Raw genomic sequence first — 26,344 nt, forward strand, 5'->3', positions numbered from 1 at the left:
TGTCTCAATCACTTTCTTCTTTAATAAATGTATTAACTGTGTATTATATATTAACAGTTTGTCTTAATTTAGTGGAAATGCAACAAGTTCTGCCAGTTAGAAGTCAGCTGGGTGGATTATTTCAAGGAAGTGCATCTATTCGACCTGTCATACAGCAGAAAAGGACCATGCCAACAACACCAATGAAGGTAAATCTTCCAATTAAACAGGTTCATTTAAATAACGAAAGCCTGTATTGTCTAAGTGTGCCATGCCTAATTTCATGTGTTGTCCATGTAAATTGAAAATCATTGAAAGTCTCCATTGCAGTGTCATAGCCAGACAAGTCCTGTAAGCCTTTTTTTTTCCTGCAGCAATTTCAAACTCCTGAAGGACCCTGTTATTATAGTCAATAGTATCCTCAGGATTTATTTAATCTCTCATTTCTGAGATCTATTGCTGTCAGTTTTTCTATTTTTCTGGTCTGTCCACATGTGAACATGAAATATTACTGTATACCATTAACTTCATGGTGCTGTACATCTGAGGATTTAGATACAGTACTAAGTGACCAACTGGTACAGTAGGATAGAGGGCCACTGGGTTAGTTATAAATACCTAGTCTAGAACCATATGTTAGTAAAGCCCAGAATGAGGGACCTCTGACCTTCTTTTGGCTAATACCGGTTGTCTAGTGTGATTTGGAGTACAGCTCTTGATGTCTGAAGGCAGTGGAGCTATATTTGCTTTGGGTGTATTTTTCAAAAAGAAGGTTCTACAGGTGGTCTAAAATCATAGGGAGTGCCTGGTTTATTGATGCGCCAAACTTGGCTGGTCCAGTTGTGTGGGAGTGCGTAAAGAACAGGCAAAAAATAGTTTTGCAAGATGGGGCTTATTCTATACCTCTAATAAAATCTTACTCTTTGGTATAACCAGTGCAATCTTTGGAAATGTCTGGTACTGTAGAAAATAGGCTTGTTTCATTTTTTTTTTTTTTTTAAATCTGATTTTATATTCTGCATGCCAAATTGAACAAATTTTCCTAAAGAGTTGGTCTCCACCAAAAGGCAATCTTCGGGTATCTGCTCATAATTAAATGTGTATGAATTCTTATATGCTGTTTTACAACTTAGATATCCGTGCGTAAAAAGCACACTGTTACAATGGAAAGTGGATCTAAAGTTCCCCACGAAACAAGACAGCGCTATGTAAACTCCTTTGTTGAAGAATTCTTGAAGGAATCTGCAACTGTTCAGGAAGCTTTTGATAAGGTTTGTAAACTGTCATCATTTTGTTTTATGCTTCACACTTGTAGAACTAAAAATACATTTATTTTTGCAACTTTTAGAATATAATCTAAAAACATACAAATACTGTTTCTGCAGAATAGATGTCCTGGTGAGATGCATAAATGGCAAAGGCTGTCTGATAAGGGTTAATTGGTTTTGTTGGTGGCTTTTATAGGTTTGTTTTGTTTAGAATTACTAGAGGCACCCTTATAACAACTGCGTCCCTATTTCATGACTGGGCAAACCTAGGAATTGGCTTTATGGAGACTAAATAAGCACCCTATCCCTCTAGTACCTGTTTTTTATTTTTAGCATTCCCATACAAGGTGTACAGCGTTCCTCCCCGCTCTCACAGTATAGTGCTATAGGTGCTGCTATGAGGAAGGGGGTTCCTGACGGACTGTCAAGAACGCCCTTCTGACAGTGAAGAGCTACGGTACCGGCACAGATAGCTCTTTTCCAAATGTATACACTAGATTTCGGTAATCAAACGCTCTCTACACAAATATTGTGCACCCTTCAATTTAGGGTAGGTACCTCATTTTCCTCTTTTATCAAAGGAAACAGGAATTTGCTACCATAAGAAGCTGATTAAGATAATGTAGATAATCACCCATCGACATACACAAATTCTTCACCCCTGTTTCATCAGTGTCTGAAGTATTAAAAAAGGCAGTGCATACTTGCATTAGTATCCCAGTAAATCCTGCTCCTAACCATATGAATACAAGACACATTAAAAACAACTTTAACTTTTGAAGTATTTTTTTGGGAAAAAACGTTTGTGTATATACTCTATGCAAGTAATGGCAGTTTCAGTAGTAAATCTCTTCTTTTTCTAGGCCTTAGCTGAAGAAAAGTCTATTTATGATAGATGTGGAAGTAGAAATATGTATCTAAATATTGCAGTCAACAGCCTTAAAAAGTTAAGAGATCAGCGAAATTTGCAACTAGGTAAGAGAATTATATTTTGGCCAAATATATTAACCCATCTGTATCAAAGATTTCAATTGTCAGTATATCTGATATTAAGAGGCCGGATACTCTCAATTCAGGCGATGTCTTGTGGTAAAGAAGCACTCAAGAATTTTTTTTTTCTCCATGTATTATATGTCAGGGTCTTCGCCCCATTTGGGTCATGTGATGTCAGTGTGATCATTGTTCTCCCAAAGGGGGTCAGTCTCTGGCAACAGACCTTTAAGTATGATTTATATCACATGGATTGTACCGCATAGCCTGTCCTTGGGATAAAACCTCAGTAGCTAGTACTAATATAATACAGTGTGTGTCACACACCTATAATGAAGATCACAGTGAAGCCTACCTGACTGTAGATTTTTGGTCTCTTTGATCGTTTAAGAGAATATGTAAAGAAAAGTATAATTCCACTGCCTCCCAGCAGCAGTGACAACAGTTCTAGTTGCCCATGAGGTGCAGTGCTGAGGCATTTTGGGATTTGATAGCTCAGAGAAGGGAAAATTAGTCAAGATGGTCTGATCAAGAGTGAAGCGAAGCTGGATTGTAGTGATAAGAGGGCAGTATATGTGAAAGCCTGAAGAGTGACAATTATGTGAGGGATCCAGGATGGAAAATTCTCTTGCCCAGAGTGCTTCTACAAGCATGGCATAAGAAACTTCTGCCCATGGCTGTTTTAACTATGGGGCCAACGGTACACTTGCATCGGGCCCTATGGTAGTGGAGGGCCCCCTTTGGACAGCAGGACAGACCTACATTTGATTTCCAGGGCAATGGGTCTGGACGCCGATGAGTTGAAGCCAGTGATAAAATAGAGAGCTGTCCGCTCCCTGCTTCACCACCCGTCCGCTTTCTTTACTCCGTGTCCTGGGAGCAGGAGGTGCGATGCAGTGACCTCACATCATCCCTGTTACTCATTAAAGGCTCTGGAATCAGAGAGGAGTGAACGGAAAAGGTGAGTCTTATGTTTTTTGTTTTTTTTCTGTTTCATATATAAAGTGGGGAGCATGAAACTGTGGAGGTAAGCTGGAGAGGGGGGGACATAAGCAGCATATTGTAAGGGGCCACTATACTGAGAGCCACTAAGGGGTGTTATACTATGTGGGGCCATTGAGGGAGCATTATAATTTGTACAGGACAGGTATTTCTAGGTGGTGGTGCACAGGTCCCACCAATGTGCTATAACTGCCCTGCTTCTGCCAACCTTAGTGAAACTGTATAACCTTTCAATTTAACCACATGAGATTGTTTAATCTGTCAAATCATTTTGAAATGTTTAGGCTTGGAGAAGTCGGGGAGCAGAAAGATGAAGGGTGGATCAAAAAAGCAAGTTGTTAAAAACGGTATGTAAACCTGTCTTGACGCCTAGTGTGTATAACCTTGGAATAAAATGGCAGTTTTTTTTTTTTTGTTTTGTTTTTGTTTTTTTTGTTCATTTGTGAAAGTCTCTGACAGTAACCTGTTCTTGACTTAAGGGGGTTGGCCACTTTCAGACCAATATTGACAAATATTTGTATAATATAAAAAGTTACACAATTCCCCAATAAACTTTGTATCAATTCCTTGTAATTTTCTAGATCTCTGCTTGCTGTTCTTCATTCACTTTACTCCCATGGATAAAAATCCGTCCATGGTCATGACCGCCAGATGTTTTGGGTTTTTTTGTGCTTTGACTTTAACAGGTTTGTGCACTTGTGTCCATCACATGACCATGGAGTGATTTTTGTCCAATGAGAATAAGGAGAGTGACTGAAAGTAGAGAAAAGGTCTAGAAAACTGCAAGGAATTGAATCAAATTATTTTCGACTTTAGTGATTGATAGCAGTGCTGGGTTTTTGTGTGGATTTTTTTTTTTCCATGTTTCCTCCAAGGTTAGGACTTCAGTAGTCAAGGATGTATGTGTACTTGCTCCAGACCCTTTTAAGGCTGTATATCATACGTGGCTGTGATTCTGGGGTAACGTTCTTGCTTACAGAATGTGTATGCCATTAACGCTTTCAGGACCAAGTGTTGTTGATGCCCAAATGCGGAGGCCAAATTTAGCACTTTGGTATACATTGCTTTAAGTTGGGTTCATACTAGTGTTGGTGTCCGATGCTAATGTCCGTGCAAGATTTTAGCATCGCTTCAGCTATGTTAGGTGAAGTACAGACCCTCCTTAATGTAGCTGATACAAAGGGGATGGGCCACATGGACTTCTCCAGGGAACATACTTTTTGCCCTAAATAGACTATTGATGCCATGGTGCAGATACTTATCAGTGTTTGGGTTGTGCTGTCAAAGTTGCATCACGCTTGTTGCACACATGTCAGTAACATTTCCATATTACGCTAGGTTCACACCTGTGTTCGGGTCTCCGTTCTGTGCTTTCCGTATTCTGCATGGAAGAAGACGGAAAGCACAGACCGGGTTCGGCCGTGAGCGGTGGTGAGCGTTTTATGCTCTCTGCCACGAAACCGTTTTTTAAATCCGGACACAGAGTACTGCATGTCCGAATCTGCGTCCGGATTTAAAAAAAACTGTTTTGTGGCGGAGAGCATAAAACGCTCACTGCCGCTCACGGCTGGACAGCTTTCTCACCCATTCAAATGAATGGGCGAGAGTCCCGCAGGTTTCCATATCCTGCTCTGTTTTGTGCAGGAAACGGAAACCTGCAGAACGGACACCGGGCGCAGATGTGAACGAGCCCTTATACTGCCTCTGTCCCTACCTGTTATTGTATCCTCAAAAAGTCTGCTTCCCCATCTGTAGTTACATGTTAAGTTATTAATGGTACATGATTATAACAAGAGGAATGCTGCAGTACTTTGCTGCTGTGAGATGGCTATAATGTAGGCATTTTTAATTCCACAATTTAATTTTCATGTAGAACGTAACTTTCCTGCAGTTTTTGGGTTTTAACACACCCACCTGCAGATGAAGACTTGCAGCATGTATGAACTCTTCACATCTGTTTTTACAGAGTGCATTTTATTTGCATAAGTAGTTGCTTCCTTTTTACTGGAGCTGTTTAAGACTTCATAATTCCTGCAGTATTTCAAGACGGTTAAGAATAAGTCTTACTTTTACTTGGAGATGATGGAGATCTCTAGCAATGTTCCCATTTAGCACCCATGTGGTATGGCACACCTACTGTATGTGATTTTGCTTTCCAGAACTTGCTGGGCCTAATCTGTATAATCTACTCAAGGATTATCTTCTCTCTGAAGACCAGTTAATAGAAAATGGTTATCCAAGGCCAAATCCCGATAAACCTGGTAGTGCTGTAATTCACTGCACTGCAGCTAAAGGCATAGGCAATGATGGTAAGTAATTATTTGGTATGGCTTCTGTTTTATTTTTTTAGGTTTTTTTATTAAAATGCAGTGCAATATATTTACTTGTATATTTATTCTGGCTTCTGTTGAAGGTTTTATGCACTGTTGTAAATACTTCAACTGTTTTAAGCAATGTTGGAGCCACCAACCTTGGTACACTGTTGAAACATATGGAAACGAAGAATGAAAGCCTAACACTTAGAATCCTTGTACTACCAACACCAATTCAAGTTCTTGGTATTGGTGAATAGGTGCCACTTCAATGATTCCAGTAGTTTGCATTTTCTCTAGCTACAACGTTCCTGAGCAACAAGTGCAGTTAGTTTTGGTGCCTAATGTGGTATTTAAAGGTGTTATCAAGCTTCCAAGAATTATCTGCAAATACATCCACAGCAGTGGTAAATACTGTTCCCTTCTGTAGTGTTTTCATGGTTCTATTTTGCTTACTGCTCCTTGTATCACTGTTATTTCATGCACATCTGAGGTCATATGCTGCTGTGAGGGTGGGTTTGCTGCTCATGGGTGGGGGACACAGGCACAAGTGAGCAGTACCCACTGCTGTGGATGTATTTGAAGATAATTTTTGGAAGCTGGATAACCCCTTTTAATCTCTAATGTCAGAAGGGCAGTGTCAGGCAGCGGAACGTGATTCAGAGCTCCAATCAGTGTCAGCCTGTTTCAGAGCTCAGAATCTCACCCCTTGCCTGCTCATGCCTGCCACTGCCCTCCTGACAATACAGAGCCTAAATATATCAGGCACCAAAACTAGCAGCATTGATTTCTCGGAGAGGGTGGAGGCTTGGAATCACTGAAGCAGTAGCTATTAAATGATTTAAAGTGTTGGACTTGGAGGCGATAAAGGACACTATTTAAGCACACATTGAATTAGTGGTTTGCTAAATCTATATTAAATGCCCCTAAATGTTTCTTAGCATTAAGAAGAGTGTGCTGTAGGTGCGGAGAAACCTATTCTGTAACACTTCAAGGAAAGCATGTACGTAAAGAGGAGTGCACCTATCACTCTGGTAAAGTTTTGAGACATAAAGGCAAGTTAACTATATTTTCACTTGTATTATAAAACCATAAAGCTGTATAACTGGCTTGGTTCAATTAATATTTCTGTTTTAAAATTGAAGTCCCAGGGGGAATGGAAACTCGCTACAGTTGTTGTGAAGCAGCTGTTGGGACACCAGGATGTCAAACGGCAAAGGTAAAAATGTTGTAAAACTTATTAGATATGGCTATTTTAAAGACTTTCCCCCGAACCCCAGAGATGGTTTTACTTACTTTAAATGCAATAAAGGGCATTGTATTTAGTAACCCTGCATCTTTTAGATGCTGCTAGGGTTCTTGTCTGATACTTCAAAGATAGATATACCACCTCAATACACACATGGTTCCTTGTGTTCATCACTCAAACAGCCAGCAATTTTCAAGCAGGACAATGCCCCCTGTCACACAGGGTAAAGCAGTTCCTTGAAACTGAAAACATTTAAACCATGAAATGGCCAGTCCTGATCTAAACTCAATAGAAAACCTCTGGAAAATCATTGGTGACAGTTATGGCCAAGAAACCCACATTAGTGACAGAACTGTGGAAGAGACTGGGAGAAGAGTGGACCAAAATCACAGGAGAGCAGTGTGAGAATAGTGATGTCCTGTGCCGCAGATGTGCTGAAGTCATTCAAAGCAAAGGCCTGTAAACATTCTACTAAATGGTGACTTGTAACCTTCAGAAAATTTACTTATAATCTTTCTCTGTGCTACAGCCATTGGTGTTCTCTAACTTTTGTCACATTTTTGACAAAATAAAGGTTTCATGTTGATATACTTTGGTTATGTTATAAAACCCTGTTCTGGTGGCATGGTATACACCTTACAAAAAAAACCTTCAAATGCTGATCACTGTAGATGACCTTTATGTAAAAATCAAGTGTTCATACATTGCTAATTTTGATCTCTAATATGCATTCATATGTGAAAACATTATTAAACATACCCAAATTCATGTATATGCACATACACAGATAATTATATTATAGATGGATATGATTCTGTGTATATACACGGACATGGAGCCCATTGCACATCAGAGGGTGCAGTGTGGAGAAAGATGTTAGGAGGGTGTACTGGGCATGGGTGAAGACTGCTAGGAGGTGCAGTGGGTGGGTGCTGGTAAAGGCTGCCTGGAAGAACTAATACTCGCACTGCCAGTAGGTGTAAACCAGAAAGCATTGCATGAGCCCAATGAGGAATGGTGAAACTGGTCCAAACACACCCTGAAAATAACAGATTTGCTCATTCCTATAATAAGCATTTCCTGTCTTTAGTCCTGGAAAACCAATTTAAAAATCTGGAATTCTTGAAATGTTTAGACTTCATATAGGATTATTGAACCCATTAGAGATCTTGGAGTATCTTACGAAGCGCTCCCCTGTTTACCAGCCACTTTTGCAAGAATTTATCTTGTTTTGACTTAGGGGGTGTTCCCACTACCGTTGGTTACCATCAGCAGTGTCCATAGCTATTGTCAGTTTCAAGATTTTAGCAATGGACACTAGCTGAACCAACAATAATCCGTTAAAATTTCCATTCATTTCAATGGGATTTTATCTTGTGTGCGTTTACACACAATTCGCCAGCAGTCCATTTTGGGGTTTTTTTTTCCCAGCGGACATGCAGGACTTTTGTGTCTGTTTGAAAAAACAGATTCTTGACAGACTGTAAGTGTCCGTTATTTTTTTAATTTTATTTTTTTTAACATTGAAGTCTATGGGCAACAGACTTGTAACGGACAGTAACTGATAGCTATGAGTTATTGTTTGTTATTGTGTTAATTTTTTTTTTCTGCCCATGCTCAGAAAGCAAAAACAAAAAAAGTATAAAAAAACAGACAGTAACTTCGTGTCCATTTTTTAAAAAATTGATCCAGCAAATGGATCAGTTAAAAAAAAAACAAAAAAAAACGGATACATTAACATCAGTTAGTATCCCTTAATGTCTGTTATGATAGGTATCAGTTTTTTGGGGGTTTTTTTAAACTGAAACCTTCATAACTGAATTTAACAGTAGTGTGAACCATGCCTTAGCAATAGACTTTAAAACTGACACTAGGTTCACAGTAGCACGTGTCTCTACGTCGTTCAGGTCCACTTGATCCATGAGACTGAGGAGCTGATCCGCAAAAAAAAAATTACTATAATTACTTACCATTACTATAATGCGGTCTATAGGGTGACCACTGGTTTTAAACTGAAACCGGCGGGGAGTTGTCCTCCATGCAGGACATTTCTCTGCTGATTTTAGATCATCTGCCGCAGAGTCTTCGACGGAGACTCCAACACAGCTGCGAATCTGACCTGAGACGCATACATTTGTAGGCATACTTTCTTCTGTACTTGATTGTATTTTGTCATTAACAGACACATTTTAGTTTTTGCTTGTATGACCCTTCTTCGTTCCTTCCCTCCACTTGATTTGCTGAAAGTGGTTTCTAAATTTCTATTTTTTTTCATAAAGGTAAAAAAAATAAAAATTGTACTTTTCAAACTACAGTATATAGCAATAATCATTACAGAAAGAAAAGTATTTAATATGCTGCTCCCACTTCAGCTATTTAATTTTTTCCCTTCCTGAAGCTTCATGTGCATGATGGCCAAAAAGAAAATCTTGATGGGTATATGAAAACTTTTATCAAACTTCAACCATCAGATGGAAATCCCGGAATATATTCTTTAGATTGTGAAATGGTAATGTTTCACTCATTTGATTTTGATTTCCCATGGTTACCTTATTTCTTGTTTAATTGTTGTCTTCCATATACCATATTTAGTGTTACACAACTCGTGGTCTGGAGCTTGCGAGAGTCACAGTGGTTGACCCTAGGTTACAGGTGGTTTATGATACCTTTGTTATGCCCGATAACGAAATTATAGACTATAACACCAGGTATGTATAAAACATAATTTTTATTGTCTCAAAGCGGCGTCTCAAGTGTTCTTGAATAATTACTATTATATGTAATAGTTGATTGAATTGGCATTTTTTTCGAATGAGAGAAGCGTTGCTCGTAGAGATGAGCGAGTACTATTCGAAACTGCCGTTTCGAATAGCATGCACCCATAGGAATGAATGGAAGCGGCCGGCACGCAGGGGGTTAAGCAGCCAACCGCCAGCAAAGTTTGCATGCCGGCCGCCTCCCTTCATTCCTATGGGTGTGTGCTATTCAAAACGGCTGTTTCGAATAGTACTTGCTCATCTCTAGTTGCTGCTTGTCTGACAGTGGATGTCAGCTATTTATGAAGGAGTTGGGCTCTGGAAAAATGGGAGCCTATTGTTTTGGCCTACTGAGTACACATCCCTAGTGGTGGTGGCCTTTTTACTAAGCATTACTAAGATTGAGGTCTTCCAATAATTTAAAGATGGTGTTATGCTAATGATTATCTCCTTCCCAATATACACTTTATTTTGCTGTATAGTGTAAAACTACTAGTTTTAGTTTAGAACATAATATACTATAGGAGATCCAGAGGAATGGAAATGCAAATACAGGGGATGATGCAGCTAAACAGATTCTGTCCACCCCCCCAACAGAGAAATTTTAGCATAGTAGAAGAGTTGCTTGAAGGTGTCACATGTATATAAGTATGTAGTGAACTCTTACATTGTAGAAACTGAAGGATTCTCAGTGCAGTGCACATAGAAAGCAGTCTGCAGATAAGTGTATATACTCTATACTAACTATATATACTAACTAACTATACTAGTATATACTAACTGTATATACTATATACTAGTGTGTATATAGGGGAAACTGTTCAACAGCATCATCAATAACAGAATCCTCACCTTCCTCACACAACACGGGGTCCTCAGCAAGAGCCAAGGAGGGTTCATGCCAAACCACCGCACCACAGACCATATCTACACCCTGCACAGCCTCATCAAGACGCATGTTCACAACACCAGAAGAGGCAAGATATTCGCCTGCTTTGTGGACTTTAAGAAGGCGTTCGACTCAGTATGGCACCCAGGCCTACTCCTAAAACTCCTAGAGAGTGGAATAGGAGGAAGAACGTACGACGTCATCAAGAGCTCCTACACCGGAAACCAGTGCAGTGTGAAGGTGAATGGGAAAAGGACAGCATACTTCCAACAGGCCCGAGGGGTCAGACAAGGCTGTAGCCTGAGCCCAACGCTCTTCAACATCTACATCAATGAACTGGCTACAGCCCTGGAGGCCTCACCAGCCCCAGGCCTCACCCTGAACGACCGGGAAGTGAAGTTCCTGCTGTATGCCGATGACCTCCTTCTCCTGGCCCCCACTGAGAAAGACCTCCAAGAAAGCCTGTCCGTGGTGGAAAAATTCAGCACCACATGGGCCCTACCCATCAACCAGAAGAAGACCAAAGTCATGGTATTTCAGAAGAAGGGCCACAATAAAGCCTCCACCACCCCACAATTCACACTGAACGGCTCCACACTGGAGAAAACCAACAGCTACACCTACCTGGGGCTGGAGCTCAGCCAATCAGGAAGCTTCAAAACAGCAATAGAAACCCTGAAAGCAAAAGCCTGCAGAACCTTCTACGCCATCAGAAGACAACTGTACCACCTCAAACCACCGGTGAGGGTCTGGATGAAGATATTTGACGCTGTCATCTCCCCGATCCTTCTCTATGGCAGCGAGGTTTGGGGCCCAGCCACCTACCCAGACCAGTCAAAGTGGGATTCCAGCCCAACAGAGAACTTCCACCTGGAGTTCTGCAAATACCTGCTCCATGTCCATCGCAACACCACCAACATAGCCTGCAGGGCAGAGCTAGGCAGACTCCCCCTATGGCTCACCATACAGAAGAGGGCGCTAGCTTTCCAGGCACACATCCAGGGGAGCAAGCCCGACTCCTACCACTACCAAACCTGGCTAAGCCACCCGAGCAAACCAGACATTCACCAACCAAACAACAGCCAACCACCAAACCAAAAACACCAACAGATGATAACCAAGGCCGAAATAAAGGCGACCACAGAGGCAAACAGAGAGCGGTACATTGAAGAATGGAGAAACGAAATAAATAACTCCAAGAAACTCACCGTGTACCAATCCCTACAAAGGGACTACACCATGGCCACCTACCTGGAGAGAATACGCCACCCCAAGCACAGACAGACCCTGAGCCGGTACAGACTGAGCGCCCACAACCTAGAGATAGAGACGGGGCGATACAGGCAGACGTACAAGCCACGGGAGAACAGACTGTGCCAGCACTGTGACCAGGGGGCCCTAGAAGACGAGACCCACTTCCTGCTACACTGCACCAAATACTCAGCTGTGAGGGCCGTCTACTACCAAAGACTCTCTGCCCACATCCCAGACTTCATATCTGCAGACGAGAAGAGGAAACTCTACATCCTACTGGGAGAAGAAGAGGCCACTGTGGAGATCGCTGCCCAATACGTGGCAAGCTGTCACCAAACAAGAGGAAGATAAGACTCCACGGACTATTATATTTATCCCAATACACCCACCACACCCCACCCCCACCTCCAACCCCCCCATACAGCAGTCGCCAACGAAGAGGAAGATGAGACTCCATGGACTCCAGATGTTGCAAAAAATGTCTGCATGACAGTGAAAACTGCATAGTAACAAATAAGGTCTTAGAACGGCGTAAAATACCTCCGGCACTTGTGCTAAGGTCGCCATTTAAGCCATGTTTACTCGGTACAGTGATATAATGTTTAATAAGTAGTCTCCCACGTTGCGGAAATGCAGAGCTTGCTTTTGTTTTTTAGAGCCAGAGATGGGAGTGGATTGAGCAGAAGGTAGAAGTATAAGATAACTATACATTTTCCATTCCTTCTGTAGCCACTACTGGGTTTGGCTCAAACGCAGCAAAATCTGCAACAAAAACAGCTGCTTTTCTGCAATGTGAGGCCTCATCTTAAAGCTGCTTCTACTGTGAGCTTGAATAAACAATTTTGGGTTGCTAATTTTTTATTTTTTTGCTTTATAGAAGTTTTATACATTAAAAGTGATGTGCCATAGCAGGAAGACTTGTAAAATGGAATTCTATTGTCAATTAGCTTATTTGCCATGCCGTACAGAAAGTCCTAAAATGTATATGTTTGAGAACACTTTATTGTAACACTCCTTCAAATATATGCATAGGTTGTCTGGTGTCACAGAAGAGAACCTAAAGAATGTAACAACATCCATTAGAGATGTACAGGCCATTATGCTCAACCTGTTCAGTGCAGATACTGTTCTTATAGGACATGGGTTAGAGAATGACTTAATAGCTCTCAAGGTAAGAATAAAAACTACTGACTTATATATGGGTGCTGTTTTTTCCCCCCGGGGGAAGGTGTTTTGGGGAGAATTATTTATTTTATTTTTTTTTTAAATGACACATTGAATTTGTCAATTGATAATTTCTTGAAGAAGTCTTCAGTTTATGGCAGAAGTGTGTTTTTCAGAGAACTTGTTTACTTCATGGTAATGAAGATTAAAGTGTACCTCCAGTAATAACTGTGCATAAATGAATAGTACTGGTGAATAGTAGACACTTTTTAATTTTACTAAAGAAATGTTTGTTTTTGGATATTTATTTTCTACACTTTAGTCTATGTAGACTGGAAGTGTGAGAGAGCGGCTGCTAGAAAACTAATTCAAACTGCTTCTGCTAAACTTTTCTACTTTGTCCTATAACACTGCTAGGCTTATAGATAAGAGGCTACCGGTGCTCAGACTGTGGCAATAAATGAATTAACCAGTTGGAAGCAACCTCCTACTTAACCCCCTCTTTCTTCATAGTTGTGTGTGAGGCTGGATATGAAGAGGAGCCAGTCTTGTGTAAACAGATAGTTACAAGGACAGCAGCTTAAGTGGTGAAGGAAGCAATCTCTAGATATTAGAGTTTCTTATATTCAATATATTCATATATCATGCATTATTCATTTGTGAAAACTGGAGGGAAGCTATAAATTTACAAAGCAACAGAGATGAGATTTGGGTAAGTATATTTAAGTTTTCACATAATGGTTAACTACTGTAATTCAATTTTACTTTTTGTTTTACAGCTAATTCATGATACGGTGGTCGATACAGCAATGGTATTCCCTCATAGATTAGGCTTGCCTTATAAAAGGGCTTTAAGAAGCTTAATTGCGGACTATCTACGTCGCATCATCCAAGATGATGGTAAGATTGTGCATAGCTTTAGGTTTCCTGGCTTGGGCAACAAAGACTTTGGCAATGGTGTAGCACTAAAGCAGACATGGGATCTGATATTATATACAACGGTTTTTGGCTTAGAAAACAATGGTGTAGATCTTTAAAAAAAAAACAAAAAAAAAAACAGTGGCTGATGTTGGGTGACAAATCTGAGTTTTTCAACATTCTAGTCTAATTGTATAGATCCTTTTTGTTGGCTTACTTTGCTCCAGAATTTTGGCCCAATTCTGCTAGAAGAAAACGGAACCCATTGAAGTCAAGGCTTTTATTCAGCGCTGAATCCAGCACCATTTTCCTCCGTGTAAATGCACCCTTAAAGGGGCTCTATCAGCAAAATCATGCTGATAGAGCCCCACATATGCGTGAATAGCCTTTAAAAACACTGGCATGCCAGGGCAAATGATTAAGGCTAATGTTGTAGAGCGCATGTTGTATGAATACAAAGACATTCGAGGTTCATACTAGGGGTTGCTATTGTGGTTTCTGAATAGGGGTGGGGAAGTTAGACTCAGAAGAACTTGTAAACAGATTAGTCAATAAGAGTAAGTTTAACCCCTTAGCGACCTTTGATGTACTATTACGTCATGGACGCGAGGTACTTCACGCACCATGAAGTAATAGTACGTCATGGTGATTCCGCCCGCTCACTAGCTGAGCGGGCGGAATCGGAACTGGGTGATAGCTGTTACTGACAGCTATCACCCTTTTCCATAACCTCCGGTTGGTACTTTTACCGATCGGAGGTTTTAACCCTTTGATTGCGATGGTCAAACATGACCACCGCAAACAAAGGGTGCCGCGATCTCTCCCCCCCCGCCGGCACCCCCTGCGGCGAGATCGGGGGGTGCCGGTATCTGTAATATGTAGTCTGGGGTCTGGTTTGTGACCCCAGACAGCCCTGAGCACTCACTTACCTGGTGATGCTCCCGGTGTCTTCTGGAAGTGAGTCTGTGCCGTCCGCACAGCTCACTTCCTGTTTCTAGAGTGAGACACGTGCAGGCTGTCACTGCAGCCTGTGTCTCAGTCTATAGTAGAGGATCAGTGATGCAATCATCACTGATTCAAGTGTCTCTTAGGGACACAAGTGTAAAAAAAAAAAAAAAAGTATTTGAAAACAATTAATAAAGTTATAAAGTCCCAAAAATCCCTTTTTTCTATAAAAAATGAATTCTGTAAAAAAAAACACAAAAAATTAATAAAAACAATACATATTTGGTATTGTCGCGTCCGTAACAACCTGTACAACAAAACTGAAACAATATTTAATGTACACAGTGAACGGCGGTAAAAAATAACGGAAAAAACCCGCCGGAAGTAGTGATTTTTCGCCATTTCACCTTACAAAATGTGCTATAAAGTGATCAAAAAGTCATATGCACCCCAAAATAGTACCAATAAAATGCACAGGTTGTCCCGCAAAAAATAAGCCCTCAACCAACACTGTTAAGCGAAAAATAAAAATGTTACGCCTCTCAGAAGATGGCGATGCAAAAATCACTGATTTATGTCCCCAAATGTGTTTTTGTTCTGCAGAATTAGTATCGCATAAAAAATAACATGAGGTATCGCCGTAACCGTACCGACCCGCAGAATAAAGGTCACATGTTACTTATACGCTGCATGGCGAAAAATGTAAAAGGTAAAACTCAATACCAGAATTGATTTTTTTTCTCTTTTAAATCCAGCAAAAAAAGTTAATAAAATGTAATCAGTAAGTTTTAGGCACCCCAAGATGGTGTCATTACAAAATACATCGTATCCCGCAAACAACAAGCCCTTATATGGCCACGTCAGCAGAAAAATAAAGAAAATATAGCCTCTACCAACGTGAAGACAAAATTGCCAAATTATTAGAACACAACTGGCTGCGGCAGGAAGGGAATATATAAGCTGTGCGAGCGAATATCAGGGGACACCCCAGATTTACAGCTTATGAGGGAAAATATACCAGAAGTGACCCCAGTGTGACTCCCCCAATCATAGGAGCTACTGAGGGAATTTAGTGTCTGCAATGTCCTCCGCACCGCTTATACATTCCCTCTTCGCCATCCGCTGTGCAGTCACGTCCGGGATACTAATACTCACTACACCCCCTGATAAATTCTTTTAGGGGTGCAGTTTTCAAACTGCGGTCACTCCTTTGGGGAATCCACTTTCTGGTACCTTACAGGCTCTACAAACATGACATGGCGTTCAGATACCAAACATCTGAATCTGTACTCCAAAAGCCGCATCGCGCTCCTTCCCTTCTGCCCCCTGCTGTGTGCCCAAACTGCAGTTTATGCCACATGTATGACACTGGTGTAACCGGGGTAATGTCATATGTGAGTATAAACTGATATTAGGGCACATATATGACACTGTACCCCGGATAACGTACGTAATGTCATATGTGGGTATAAACTGATATTAGGGCCCAGCCGGACACAGAAGGGAAGAAGGTTATTTGGTTTTTGGAGCACAGACTTAGACGGTTTGGTTTTTGGATGCCATGGCACTTTTGCAGAGACCCTAAAATTTCCCCTACAAAATGGGGTCACTTCTTGGGGAATTCCAGTTTACTGGCACCTCCAGGGCTCTGCAAAAACAACATGGCACCCAGAAAGTCCCTCTAAATCTGTACCCCAAAAGCTAAAAAGCGCAGTGCTCCTTCCCTTCTGAGCCCTGCTGTGTGCCCAAGCAACAGTTTATACCCACATATATAATTTTTTTGCCCCTCGGGATCGCCCACTTAATAGTTTTAGGAGTGCAGGTCTCTGACAACACAAAGTGGGTGCAATGTATTGGATACCAAAATGGCATATTTCTTTAAAAATTTCAATTTTTGGGAAGCATTTTTAGTCTCAAAATGATAATACCACTTGATACATTCCTTGACGGGTGTAGTTTCTAAAATGGGGTCACTTTTGAGGGGTTTCTATTGTATTGATACTTTAGGGGCTCAGCAAATGCGACATGGCACCTCAAAACTATTCCAGCAATATATGCCCTCCAAAATCCAAATAGCGCTCTTTCCATTCTGAGCCCCAACATGTACCCATACAGCAGATTATGATCACATATGGGGTATTGCCGTGTTCAGTGAAATTGTGTAACAAACTGTGGGGGGCTCTTAATTCTCTAACTACTTGCAAAAATTAAAAATATGGCGCTAAATGGACGATTTTTTTGAAAAAAAGTAATTTTTCATTTTCACAACTCAATGGTAAAAAAATCTGTGAAACACCTGTAGGGTCCAAGTGCTCACTAAATCCCTTGATAAATTCCTTGAGGGGTCTAGTTTTCAAAATGGGGTCATTTGGGGGGGGGGGGGTTTCCACTGTTCTAGCACTTCAGGGGCTCTCCAAATGCAACATGGTGCCTGAAACAGATTTCAGCTAAATTTGCCCTCTAAACTCCCAATAGCGATCCTTCAGCTCTGGACTTTACAGTGTGCCCATACATCACTTTACATTCACATATGGGGCATTTCTGTAGTTGGGGCAAAGTACTTGACAATTTGTGGGGTGCATTTTCTTTTTTAACCCCTTGTGGAAATGCATAATTTGGGGTTAAAGCAACATTTTATAGCAAAAAATGTCACTTTTCCTTTTGTTGGGCCAATTCTGTTACACTCCTGTAGGGTCAAAGGGCTCACTAAACCCCTTGGTAAATTCCTTGAGGGGTATGGTTTCCAAAATGGGGTGACATTTTGGGGGTTTCCACTGTTTTGGCACATTAGGGGCTCTGCAAAAGGGACATGGTGCCTGAAAAGTATTCTAGTAAAATCTGGCCTACAAAATCCAATTAGCGCTCTATCCGTTCTGAGAGCGACCGTGTGCCCGTACATTAGGATACCAGCACATATGGGGTATTGTCGTGTTCAGGAGAAATTGTGTAACAAAATGTGGGGTGCAGTTTCTCCTTTAACCCTTTGTGAAGATGAAAAATTTGGGGCTACAGTGACATTTTATTATAAAAAAAGTAATTTTTCATTTTCACATCTCAATGGTAAAAAAATCTGTGAAACACCTGTAGGGTCCAAGGGCTCACTATACCCCTTGATAAATTCCTTGAGGGGTCTAGTTTCCAAAATGGGGTGACATTTTGGGGTTTTCCACTGTTTTGGCACCTTGGGGGCTTTGCAATTGGGGCATGGCGCCTGAAAAATATTCTAGCAAAATCTGGCCTACAAAATCCAATTAGTGCTCCATCTGTTCTGAGAGCGACCGTGTGCCCGTACATTAGGGTACCAGCACATATGGGGTATTGTCGTGTTCGGGAGAAATTGTGTAACAAAATGTGGGGTGCAGTTTCTCCTTTAACCCTTAGTAAATGTGTAAATTCTAGGGCTAAATGAATATATTAGTGACAGAAATTGAAAAATGTAAATTTGACCTCCATTTTGTTTTAATTGTTGTGAAATGCTGAAAGGGTTAAGAAACTTTCTAACTGCTGTTTTAGATTCTTTCAGGGGTGCAGTTTTTAGAATGGGGTGACTTTTGGGGGGTTTTATTAGAAGCCTTTCAAGTTCCCTTCAGAACTGAACTGGTCCCTTGAAAAATGTGTTTTGGAAATTTTCTTGAAAATTTGGAAAATTACTGCTTGACTTATAAGCCTTATAATATCTGAAAAAAATGAAAGGGTGATTAAAATTTGATTGCTACATAAATCAGAGACATGGTTAATTATATTTATGAAAAAATTCGGGTAGTATGACTTTCTATTTGAAAGGCTTGCAATTTCAAAGTTTGAAAACTGCATTTTTTTAAAAATTTTCACCAAATTCCCTATTTTTTCATAATTAAAGACAAAACATATAGACGAAAATTTACTACTGACATAAAGTACAATGTGTTATGAAAAAACAATCTCAGAATCACTTGTGTAAGTTAAAGCGTCTCAAAGTTATCACCATTTAAAGTGACACATGTCAGATTTGAAAAAAGAGGCCTGGTCCTTAAGTCACTTTTGGGCTGTGTCTCTAAGGGGTTAAAAGGTTAGCTGGGGAGCAGAGAAGAGTGAAATGAGGTAATTGGTGGGTGGCCCACTTTTTGGGAGGGACATGGTGGAAAAGATTAGAGTTCAGTGAAAGGAATGGTTGTCTAAGGGCCCCTTCACATGGAGTATACGCTAGCTGATTCTGAACGTGTAAATGTTCCGAATCAGCGGCGTTTATAACAGATCCCATTGATTTCTATGGGAGCCGGCATACGTGCGCTCCCCATAGAAATGAATGGAAAAAAGCATCCCATTCATTTCTATGGGGAGCGCCCGTATGCCGGCTCCCATAGAAAGCAATGGGATCTGTTTTACACGCCGCTTATTCGGAGCGTTTATATGTTCCGAATCAGCCAGCGTATACTCCGTGCGAAGGGGCCCTAAGGCATGCAAACTTGTCCACAGAGGCTCATATTTACTGTGTGATGTAAACTACTGTTCCGCCAAAATTTAGCTGCATCTCATTTTAGAAAAACATATTTAAATGCACCAAAAAACCCTGCCCCACCAATTTTCCTATTTTTAGGCTAAAACTTAGAGCATATTCTGCTTATAGCTGTAAACTAAGCCAACAAATAGGTGGTACAAGCTGACTACAAATCTGCGGTTTTCAGATGTGTATGTTTGGATCTTTAAAGTATGGAATACAAATTGGCTGCATTTCCTGGACTCAACACTGAGCAGGGACCTGGAGTGATTGTGCTACACTCTTCCTCCCTGTGGTACTGTTCTCCCTTACTGTAAGTGTATTCAGTATGGGACATCAGTCCCATGGGGGAAGCAGGGACTCTTGACATCATAAAGGATGCTGGGAGCTTGGATCCTTGCACAATGTTGGATCAGGAAAATCTGAACATCATATTGTATCACACTAACCAAACAAGTCCTAAAGCTGGTTTCAGTGTTTGGAGGATATGACTATAATGAAAGCAATCATAAGTGCCTGGTGCAAGGTCAGCTGTGTCAGAAGAATGTTGGTCATGTTTGATTCAGGAAAAACTGAGAAATTTTTTATAATAATCTTTTATACTCCAGAAATCTGGAGTGCAAGTGGTGGGCAAATATAGGCACTGTGCACCAAAGGCACACGATTTACCACTGTGATGGGTTTTTTGCCCTGCTAGCCTCTTTCAGGTGTAGTAAATGTGATTAGCCAGTGCGTCTAAACCTTAATCCCCTCCTCCACCCACTGAAACTGGCATGAGTTATACCTGTAATCTACCGGGCACAGAAATTTCCACGGGGAGGTGAGAGCAGGGAGGCTGATGATGATGATGACGACTCATCAACCTCCCTGCTCTCAACCCCCCCTGTTTACACAAAACACACAGTGCTAAGTGAACTTCTGGTGCTCTGTGTTAGTTAATTGGCATATCAATAAAAGCGGGCTAATTCAAAAACTGCTGAGAGGATTAACAAATTAAAGGTATTTCTGGAATAGCCTTTCTAAATAAAAAAAATCACTTGGGGGGGGGGGGGGGGGGGACTACTGATGAGCCCTTTAAAGGAGGACATTTCACAACCTCCAGTTCTCGGAATCTGTTAATAGATGCTGCTCCACTGATTCTGGCACAGTTAGATATTTTTCCTCTTATTCCCAAGCGATCAATACCATTTATTTTGGTGCCTGATATGCTATTTAGTCTCTGTACTGTCAGAAGGGCAGTGTAAGGCAGGAGCAGACAAGGGGTGGGATTCTGAGATCTGACATGGTGTGCCTCTGATTGGAGCTCTGAATCTCACCCTTGTGTCTGACACTGCCAACCTGACATTACACAGCTTATATAGCATATATAGAACAAAAACTGCTTTTTTCCTTGGAAACTGTTTGCGCTAGAAAAGACTCCAACTGTGCTGGAATCAGAGCAGCGGCACCTATTCAGATGATATAGTAGTGTTCAAAATAATATTAGTGTTTTCAAAAACATGAGTTAAGCATAAAACCTTTATAATGGTTATTTCCATGAATTGGGAACTTTGCACACTGTTTTCTAAATAAACACATGAAGAGAAATGTATATAATTTAAAGAGGACCTTTCATGGGTTTGGGCACAGGCAGTTCTATATACTGCTGGAAAGCCGACAGTGCGCTGAATTCAGTGCATTGTCAGCTTTCCCAATCTGTGCCCCGGATAAAGAGCTTTCAGTCCCGGTACCGTAGCTCTTTAGTCAGAAGGGCGTTCCTGACAGTCTGTCAAGAACTTCCTTCTCAACAACAGCTCCTATTGCGCTGTACTGTGTGAGCGGGGAGGAACGCCCCCTCCCTCTGCTCACAGTGCTCGCCCATAGACGAGTATTATCAGGAGGGGAGGGGGCGTTCCTCCCCGCTCACACAGTACAGGGCTATAGGCGCCGCTGTGGAGAAGGACGTTCCTGACTGACTGTCAGGAACGCCCTTCTGACTGTAAAGAGCTACGGTACCGGGACCGAAAACTCTTTATCCAGGGCACAGATTGGGAAAGCAGACAGTGCGCTGAATTCAGCTTTGGCTTTCCAGCAGTATATAGAACTGCCTGTGCCCAAACCCATGAAAGGTCCTCTTTAACTACTTTTACATGAAATGACGAAAAATGAACATTGGGCTGTTCAAGAAAATAGCGGTCTTTACAAACGCAAAATTTACTTTTTTTTTTTTTTTTTCTTTCTTTAGCATTCCTGTGAATCAGTAACCTAATGTTTATTTGTATAACCACAGTTTTTTACAACTGCTTCACATCAACCAACTTCTGGTCAACCTGTCAATTGGTATTCCAACTTCTAATTTAAAGAGAAAGCGAGACACCGAGCAACCACATAGTGTAGATATGAGAGATGAGCGAGTACTGTTCGGATCAGCCAATCCGAACAGCACGCTCGCATAGAAATGAATGGACGTAGCCGGCGCGCGGGGGGTTAAGCGGCCGGCCGCAGTCAAAGCGGAAGTACCAGGTGCATCTATTCATTTCTATGGAGCGTGCTGTTCGAGTCAGCTGATCCGAACAGTACTCGCTCAGCTCTAGTAGATATGTTTGAAGACCTCAATAGATGTTAAAAAAAAAAAAAAAAAAAAGTACAGACCAGTTGGCCTCTCACCTGTTGTGGTTACGACAACAAAATATAGGTAGTTGTGCGTGTGTATATTCGATTTCCAGGTGGAGGTGGCAGCAAACCCACTGACAGCACCGAACACCAGATGGAACAGGACAGGCCTATAACAAGAAACCAGTTGGGACTGCACTCAGGTCAAGGAGGATGAACAGTACAAATGTTTTTATTGAACAAAACACCTGTTGATTGCTTGTTCAGCCTCCTTAACCTGAGCGCAACCCCAACTGGTTTCCTGTTATACACTGCTTATCTATTTTACTCTCTTTAAAATATGTATAAATAAATGGGACCATCCTAGGCACACGTTCTGATTTCCTGTGATGTTCCATTTCGCCATTCCCCCCCCCCCCTTCCCCACCCGGCAGAAGCAAAGAAAAGTAGCATTCTATTGCGCATGTGTGGCTTCTGCTGGCGCGCTGGATCCCAGGTGCAGGGAGAAGAGGGGACAGTGGACCTCAGTCATTTCCAGGATGAGAAGATAGGTAAGTATGATGGGGTGGGGACTGGGGGGCTGAGTTAGATAGGTAGATAGGGCTACTAGTCTGTGGGCTGGCTAGGGAAGCCCAGGTGGGTGTTGTAGGGAAGGAAGTGTGTGTGTACTGCAATGCATCATGGTAGTTGTAGGCTAAGACAGCAGGAAGCTACCCATGTAAACAAATGAAGAGAATACCAGGACCTACCAGAGAAATCCAGAAATCACTCAAAACACAGCTAAAGATATTTGGGTGCATTTCTTAACACATTAATGGCACTAACAGACTTTAAAGGGTTAATTTTTTTTAAAAAAAATATTTTTTAAAGGGGTTTCCTGGGCAAAAAAAAGTACTGTTCTTCTGAACAATGTCTTGAATGACCCGTATTTCTTAGGCTTTCAACGAGAAATGTATGCACAACATGTGCAGGCTTTACTCTTAAATAAAAGCCTTTGAGTTCACACCTCTTTTGTTACACAATGCTAGACCTCTGCACTGCTATTATTCTGAACACGCCCCTTTCAATTAATCATTCAAAGAGACAGAGAACTAACAGCCTCGGCATTCATGATCTGCAGGTTTCTAAGAATCAACTGCTCCAACTGGTAAATTGTTTGACATGTAGTAATAGAATTTATACCCAAAACAGTGATTGATCTGGTTAGTCATATTGAACTGCTATTATTGTGAATACTACTGTAAGAACTGGAATTGTTGAAAGTTTTTTTTTTTTCATTCTGACAGTGTTCTTTTTAAAACCCATGCACATGTGATGTCTTCCCGCCACAGTCACACTCCCATCCAGCCCCCCCCCCCCCCCCAAACTGTGGTATTTATTTATTTCCATATGGGGAAAATATCTTTATATATTTTGGTACCCCTCACATCTGAAAATGCCCAATGTGTTTACAGTCTACAACAGTACAGTTTATGGCAAGTCCTCAATCTAGGTAAAGTGCTTCTATTATAGGCTATTTGTGGTAGCTTGTAAAAGAAAATGGTACAATGAATTACCTGGAAGCCTCCAGTAGGCTCCTAGTACTCATAGAAACATACTACTGCTCCAGGATGGCAATTGGTGTGGTGCTGCCAGTGATCCAATGCCCCAGTTAAATGTGACCAACACATCTGAAGGGTTAATGCCAGTGATGAGAGGGGACCCTGATATTGGGAATGGTCGAAGATGGTGCCTGTTATAGTACTCCTGATTGTTTTAAAGCTTCTTGGCCTGCCAGTACAAAGTTCATATTGAGCCCTGCCTCAAGGACTAAAATATTGGTTATCTAATAAATCCTAAGGAAAGATCACCGATGTCCAACATGACACCTCTAGTAATTAGCTGTTAGAAGTGGTGCTTAAGCCTGTGACATAACATTAAACCTTTGTGTACAGAAACCTGAGTCTAAGTGTATTTACTTGTTTTATTCTGAGTAGTTAGTGGCCATGATTCAAGTGAAGATGCTACTGCTTGTATGGAGCTGATGATCTGGAAAGTGAAAGAAGATACGAAATGCCGAAGATAAGTGGCATCGGCTAAAGAACCACACACTTACCGTACTCTTAATCTATGGATGCCTTAACTAGCAGAACAGATGTCCTGTTACCTTTACTTTCTTTAGTGTGCTTGTTGGATTAGTGAATTGTTAATTTACATACTGTAATGTCCATGTTTGCAGAGCTTATTCATGTTTATACAGTGCATTTTTTGTGTTTTTCCTTTCTTTGTAGCATAATGGTGGTTCTTTCTAATGTTTAATTAATCTTTCCAAATAAAGATTACTGAGTATGTGTGGATTTACTGTGGAAAGAATGGTACGCCATCTTTATAAGGTCTTCTGGTTAGACTAAAATACAAATTCCATAGATGGTTTAAAAAAAAAAATAAAACACACCCAACCACCTTTGGTTAACCTATATTAAAGAGAGTTCATCTCAAAAAGGGTGAAGTTTCACATGAAAGTTCTAAGTGGGTTTGTTTGTTTTTTCCTTAAATGTATTACTTTGACTCTACACCCTTCATTGTGGGGAGAAAAAAAAATTCATTCCCCCCCCCCCCTGGATTGTGCATACATAGTTACATAGTAGATGAGGTTGGATAAAGACATTAGTCCATCAAGTCCAACTTATATCCCTACATGGTTGTTAGCTCAGCTTTTACAGTATCCGAGTTGATCCTACAACTTGCATGAATCCTTGCTACGCAAGTATATCTAGCCAAACCATATATGTACCGAGAGCAGCATGACTGGCTAGTCTGACAGTCTAGGGTTAACACCAATCATACAGGTGGACACTTTTAGGCTGGTCTTACACGACTGTAATGCTTATACGGTCCGCATGTTGCTGATCAGCAACACTATTTGGTGATTATTAACATACACTCCGCAGATGCCCGTAAACTGCCGCACTTGCCCATAAAGATCTATGGGCGAGTCCATGCAGTGCTGTGAATTGCGGCCATTATGGATCTGTTCTAAAAAGTGCGGACTGCGGTTGCGGCCCGGCACATCACTGAGAAAATATCCAGTGCTGTAAGAGGCCGCATTGAGTATAATGTGTCCGCAAATGGTCCATAATTGAAAACCCTCAATTGCGGACCATTTGCGATCTTAAACTATGGTCATGTAAGACCAGCCTTAGTGAGCCTTAACACAGAGTATACGCTCCGCTCATTCTGAACGTAAACTCGTTCAGAATGAGCGGCGTTAAAACAGATCCCATTGATTTCTATGGGTGCCGGGATACACGTATATCACATTGAAAGCAATAGATAAAAAAAGAAAAAAGCCTCCCATTGATTTTAATGTGTACCGTGCATGAGCCAGCACACATTGAAATGAATGGCATCTGTTTTGAGCGCTCACACTCTGACACGTGTATATGTGTCTGAATGCATGGTGTGTTACTCCGTGGGAACGGAGCCTTAAGGGGTGTTTACACTACCGTCTGTGTCCAACAGCTAGTGTTCATGAAAAATCTTGTGGGGACACTAGCTGTGTCCGTGACATTTTGCATTGATTTAAATGGATATCAGGTGTGTTCTTTTACAGTCCGTGTTTGTCCTTAAGTGTCCGTTCCCAAAGATGTCAGACTTTTGGGGTTGAGCCGATCTTGACTTTTCAGGATGAATTTTAAAATCCGATTTCCGATCATTTTTCATTCGAACCCGATCTCGATCCCAATGCAAGTCAATGGGATTTTTTTTTTTATTAATCGGAGATCGGATTTTAAAAGCAATCCTATTCACTATACAGCATGGAATCTAACAATTGTTAGAATCCACGCTGTGTAGTGAATCACTAAAGTAGCCAGAGGATTTTTTATTTTAAATCCTCTGGCTACTTAGTCCCCCCGGTGTCCACTTACCTCCAGAGATGGCTGGTCCGGTGCCCAGTGCCTTCCTTCTTCTTTGCCTCACTGCCGCTCCATGCTGCTCTTCTCTAGAGATGAGCGAGTACTGTTCGGATCAGCTGATCCGAACAGCACGCCCCATAGAAATGAATGGATGCACCTGGTACTTCCGCTTTGACGGCGGGCGGCCGGCCGCTTAACCCCCCGCGTGCCGGCTACGTCCATTCATTTCTATGCGAACGTGCTGTTCGGATCAGCTGATCCAAACTGTACTCGCTCATCTGTGGGAGGAGAGATGTCACGTCTCCCCGCCCTATACCCACCCACACTCTCCTAAGCCACAAGCCCTGCCTACCTAGCGCTTTAAACACTAACCTGGGAGGCGAGGCAAGAAGAAGGAGGGCACCGAAGCAGCCATCTCTAGAGGTAAGTAGCTGCTAGAGATGTTTAGTTTAGCCTTCCATTCCAATGAATGGAGGCAGGGGGTTAAGGCTGTGTGCCGGCTGCTTCCATTCATTCCTATGGAACTGCAGCAGAGCCCTCACACTGAGTATACAGCGTATACTCTGTGAAGGCAAAGCCTTGTGGGAAAAGATCACCGATCTCGATCCCACATAAAAAGATAATGTTCGGAATTCCGATCTTGAAATTTTCTC

At 41.5% G+C, this 26,344-nt stretch overlaps 1 protein-coding gene across 1 annotated transcript in view; it reads left to right on the forward strand.

Annotated features, from left to right (window-relative positions):
* The window catches only part of LOC142210210 (RNA exonuclease 1 homolog), a 42,822-nt gene extending 18,958 nt beyond the window's left edge, over positions 1 to 23,864 (forward strand). Inside the window, exons 6-18 of the mRNA XM_075279272.1 lie at positions 58 to 188; positions 1,113 to 1,250; positions 2,111 to 2,222; positions 3,524 to 3,592; positions 3,821 to 3,925; positions 5,399 to 5,548; positions 6,493 to 6,606; positions 6,697 to 6,770; positions 9,199 to 9,309; positions 9,393 to 9,508; positions 12,732 to 12,870; positions 13,643 to 13,763; positions 23,772 to 23,864. Coding sequence (XP_075135373.1) covers positions 58 to 188; positions 1,113 to 1,250; positions 2,111 to 2,222; positions 3,524 to 3,592; positions 3,821 to 3,925; positions 5,399 to 5,548; positions 6,493 to 6,606; positions 6,697 to 6,770; positions 9,199 to 9,309; positions 9,393 to 9,508; positions 12,732 to 12,870; positions 13,643 to 13,763; positions 23,772 to 23,860 — 1,469 coding nt within the window. The 3' untranslated portion in view covers positions 23,861 to 23,864. The remainder of the gene's footprint in view (positions 1 to 57; positions 189 to 1,112; positions 1,251 to 2,110; positions 2,223 to 3,523; positions 3,593 to 3,820; positions 3,926 to 5,398; positions 5,549 to 6,492; positions 6,607 to 6,696; positions 6,771 to 9,198; positions 9,310 to 9,392; positions 9,509 to 12,731; positions 12,871 to 13,642; positions 13,764 to 23,771) is intronic.
* Positions 23,865 to 26,344: the final 2,480 nt, after the last annotated feature.

This window comes from Leptodactylus fuscus, chromosome 1 (genome assembly GCF_031893055.1).
Source record: "Leptodactylus fuscus isolate aLepFus1 chromosome 1, aLepFus1.hap2, whole genome shotgun sequence".
NCBI lineage: Eukaryota > Metazoa > Chordata > Amphibia > Anura > Leptodactylidae > Leptodactylus > Leptodactylus fuscus.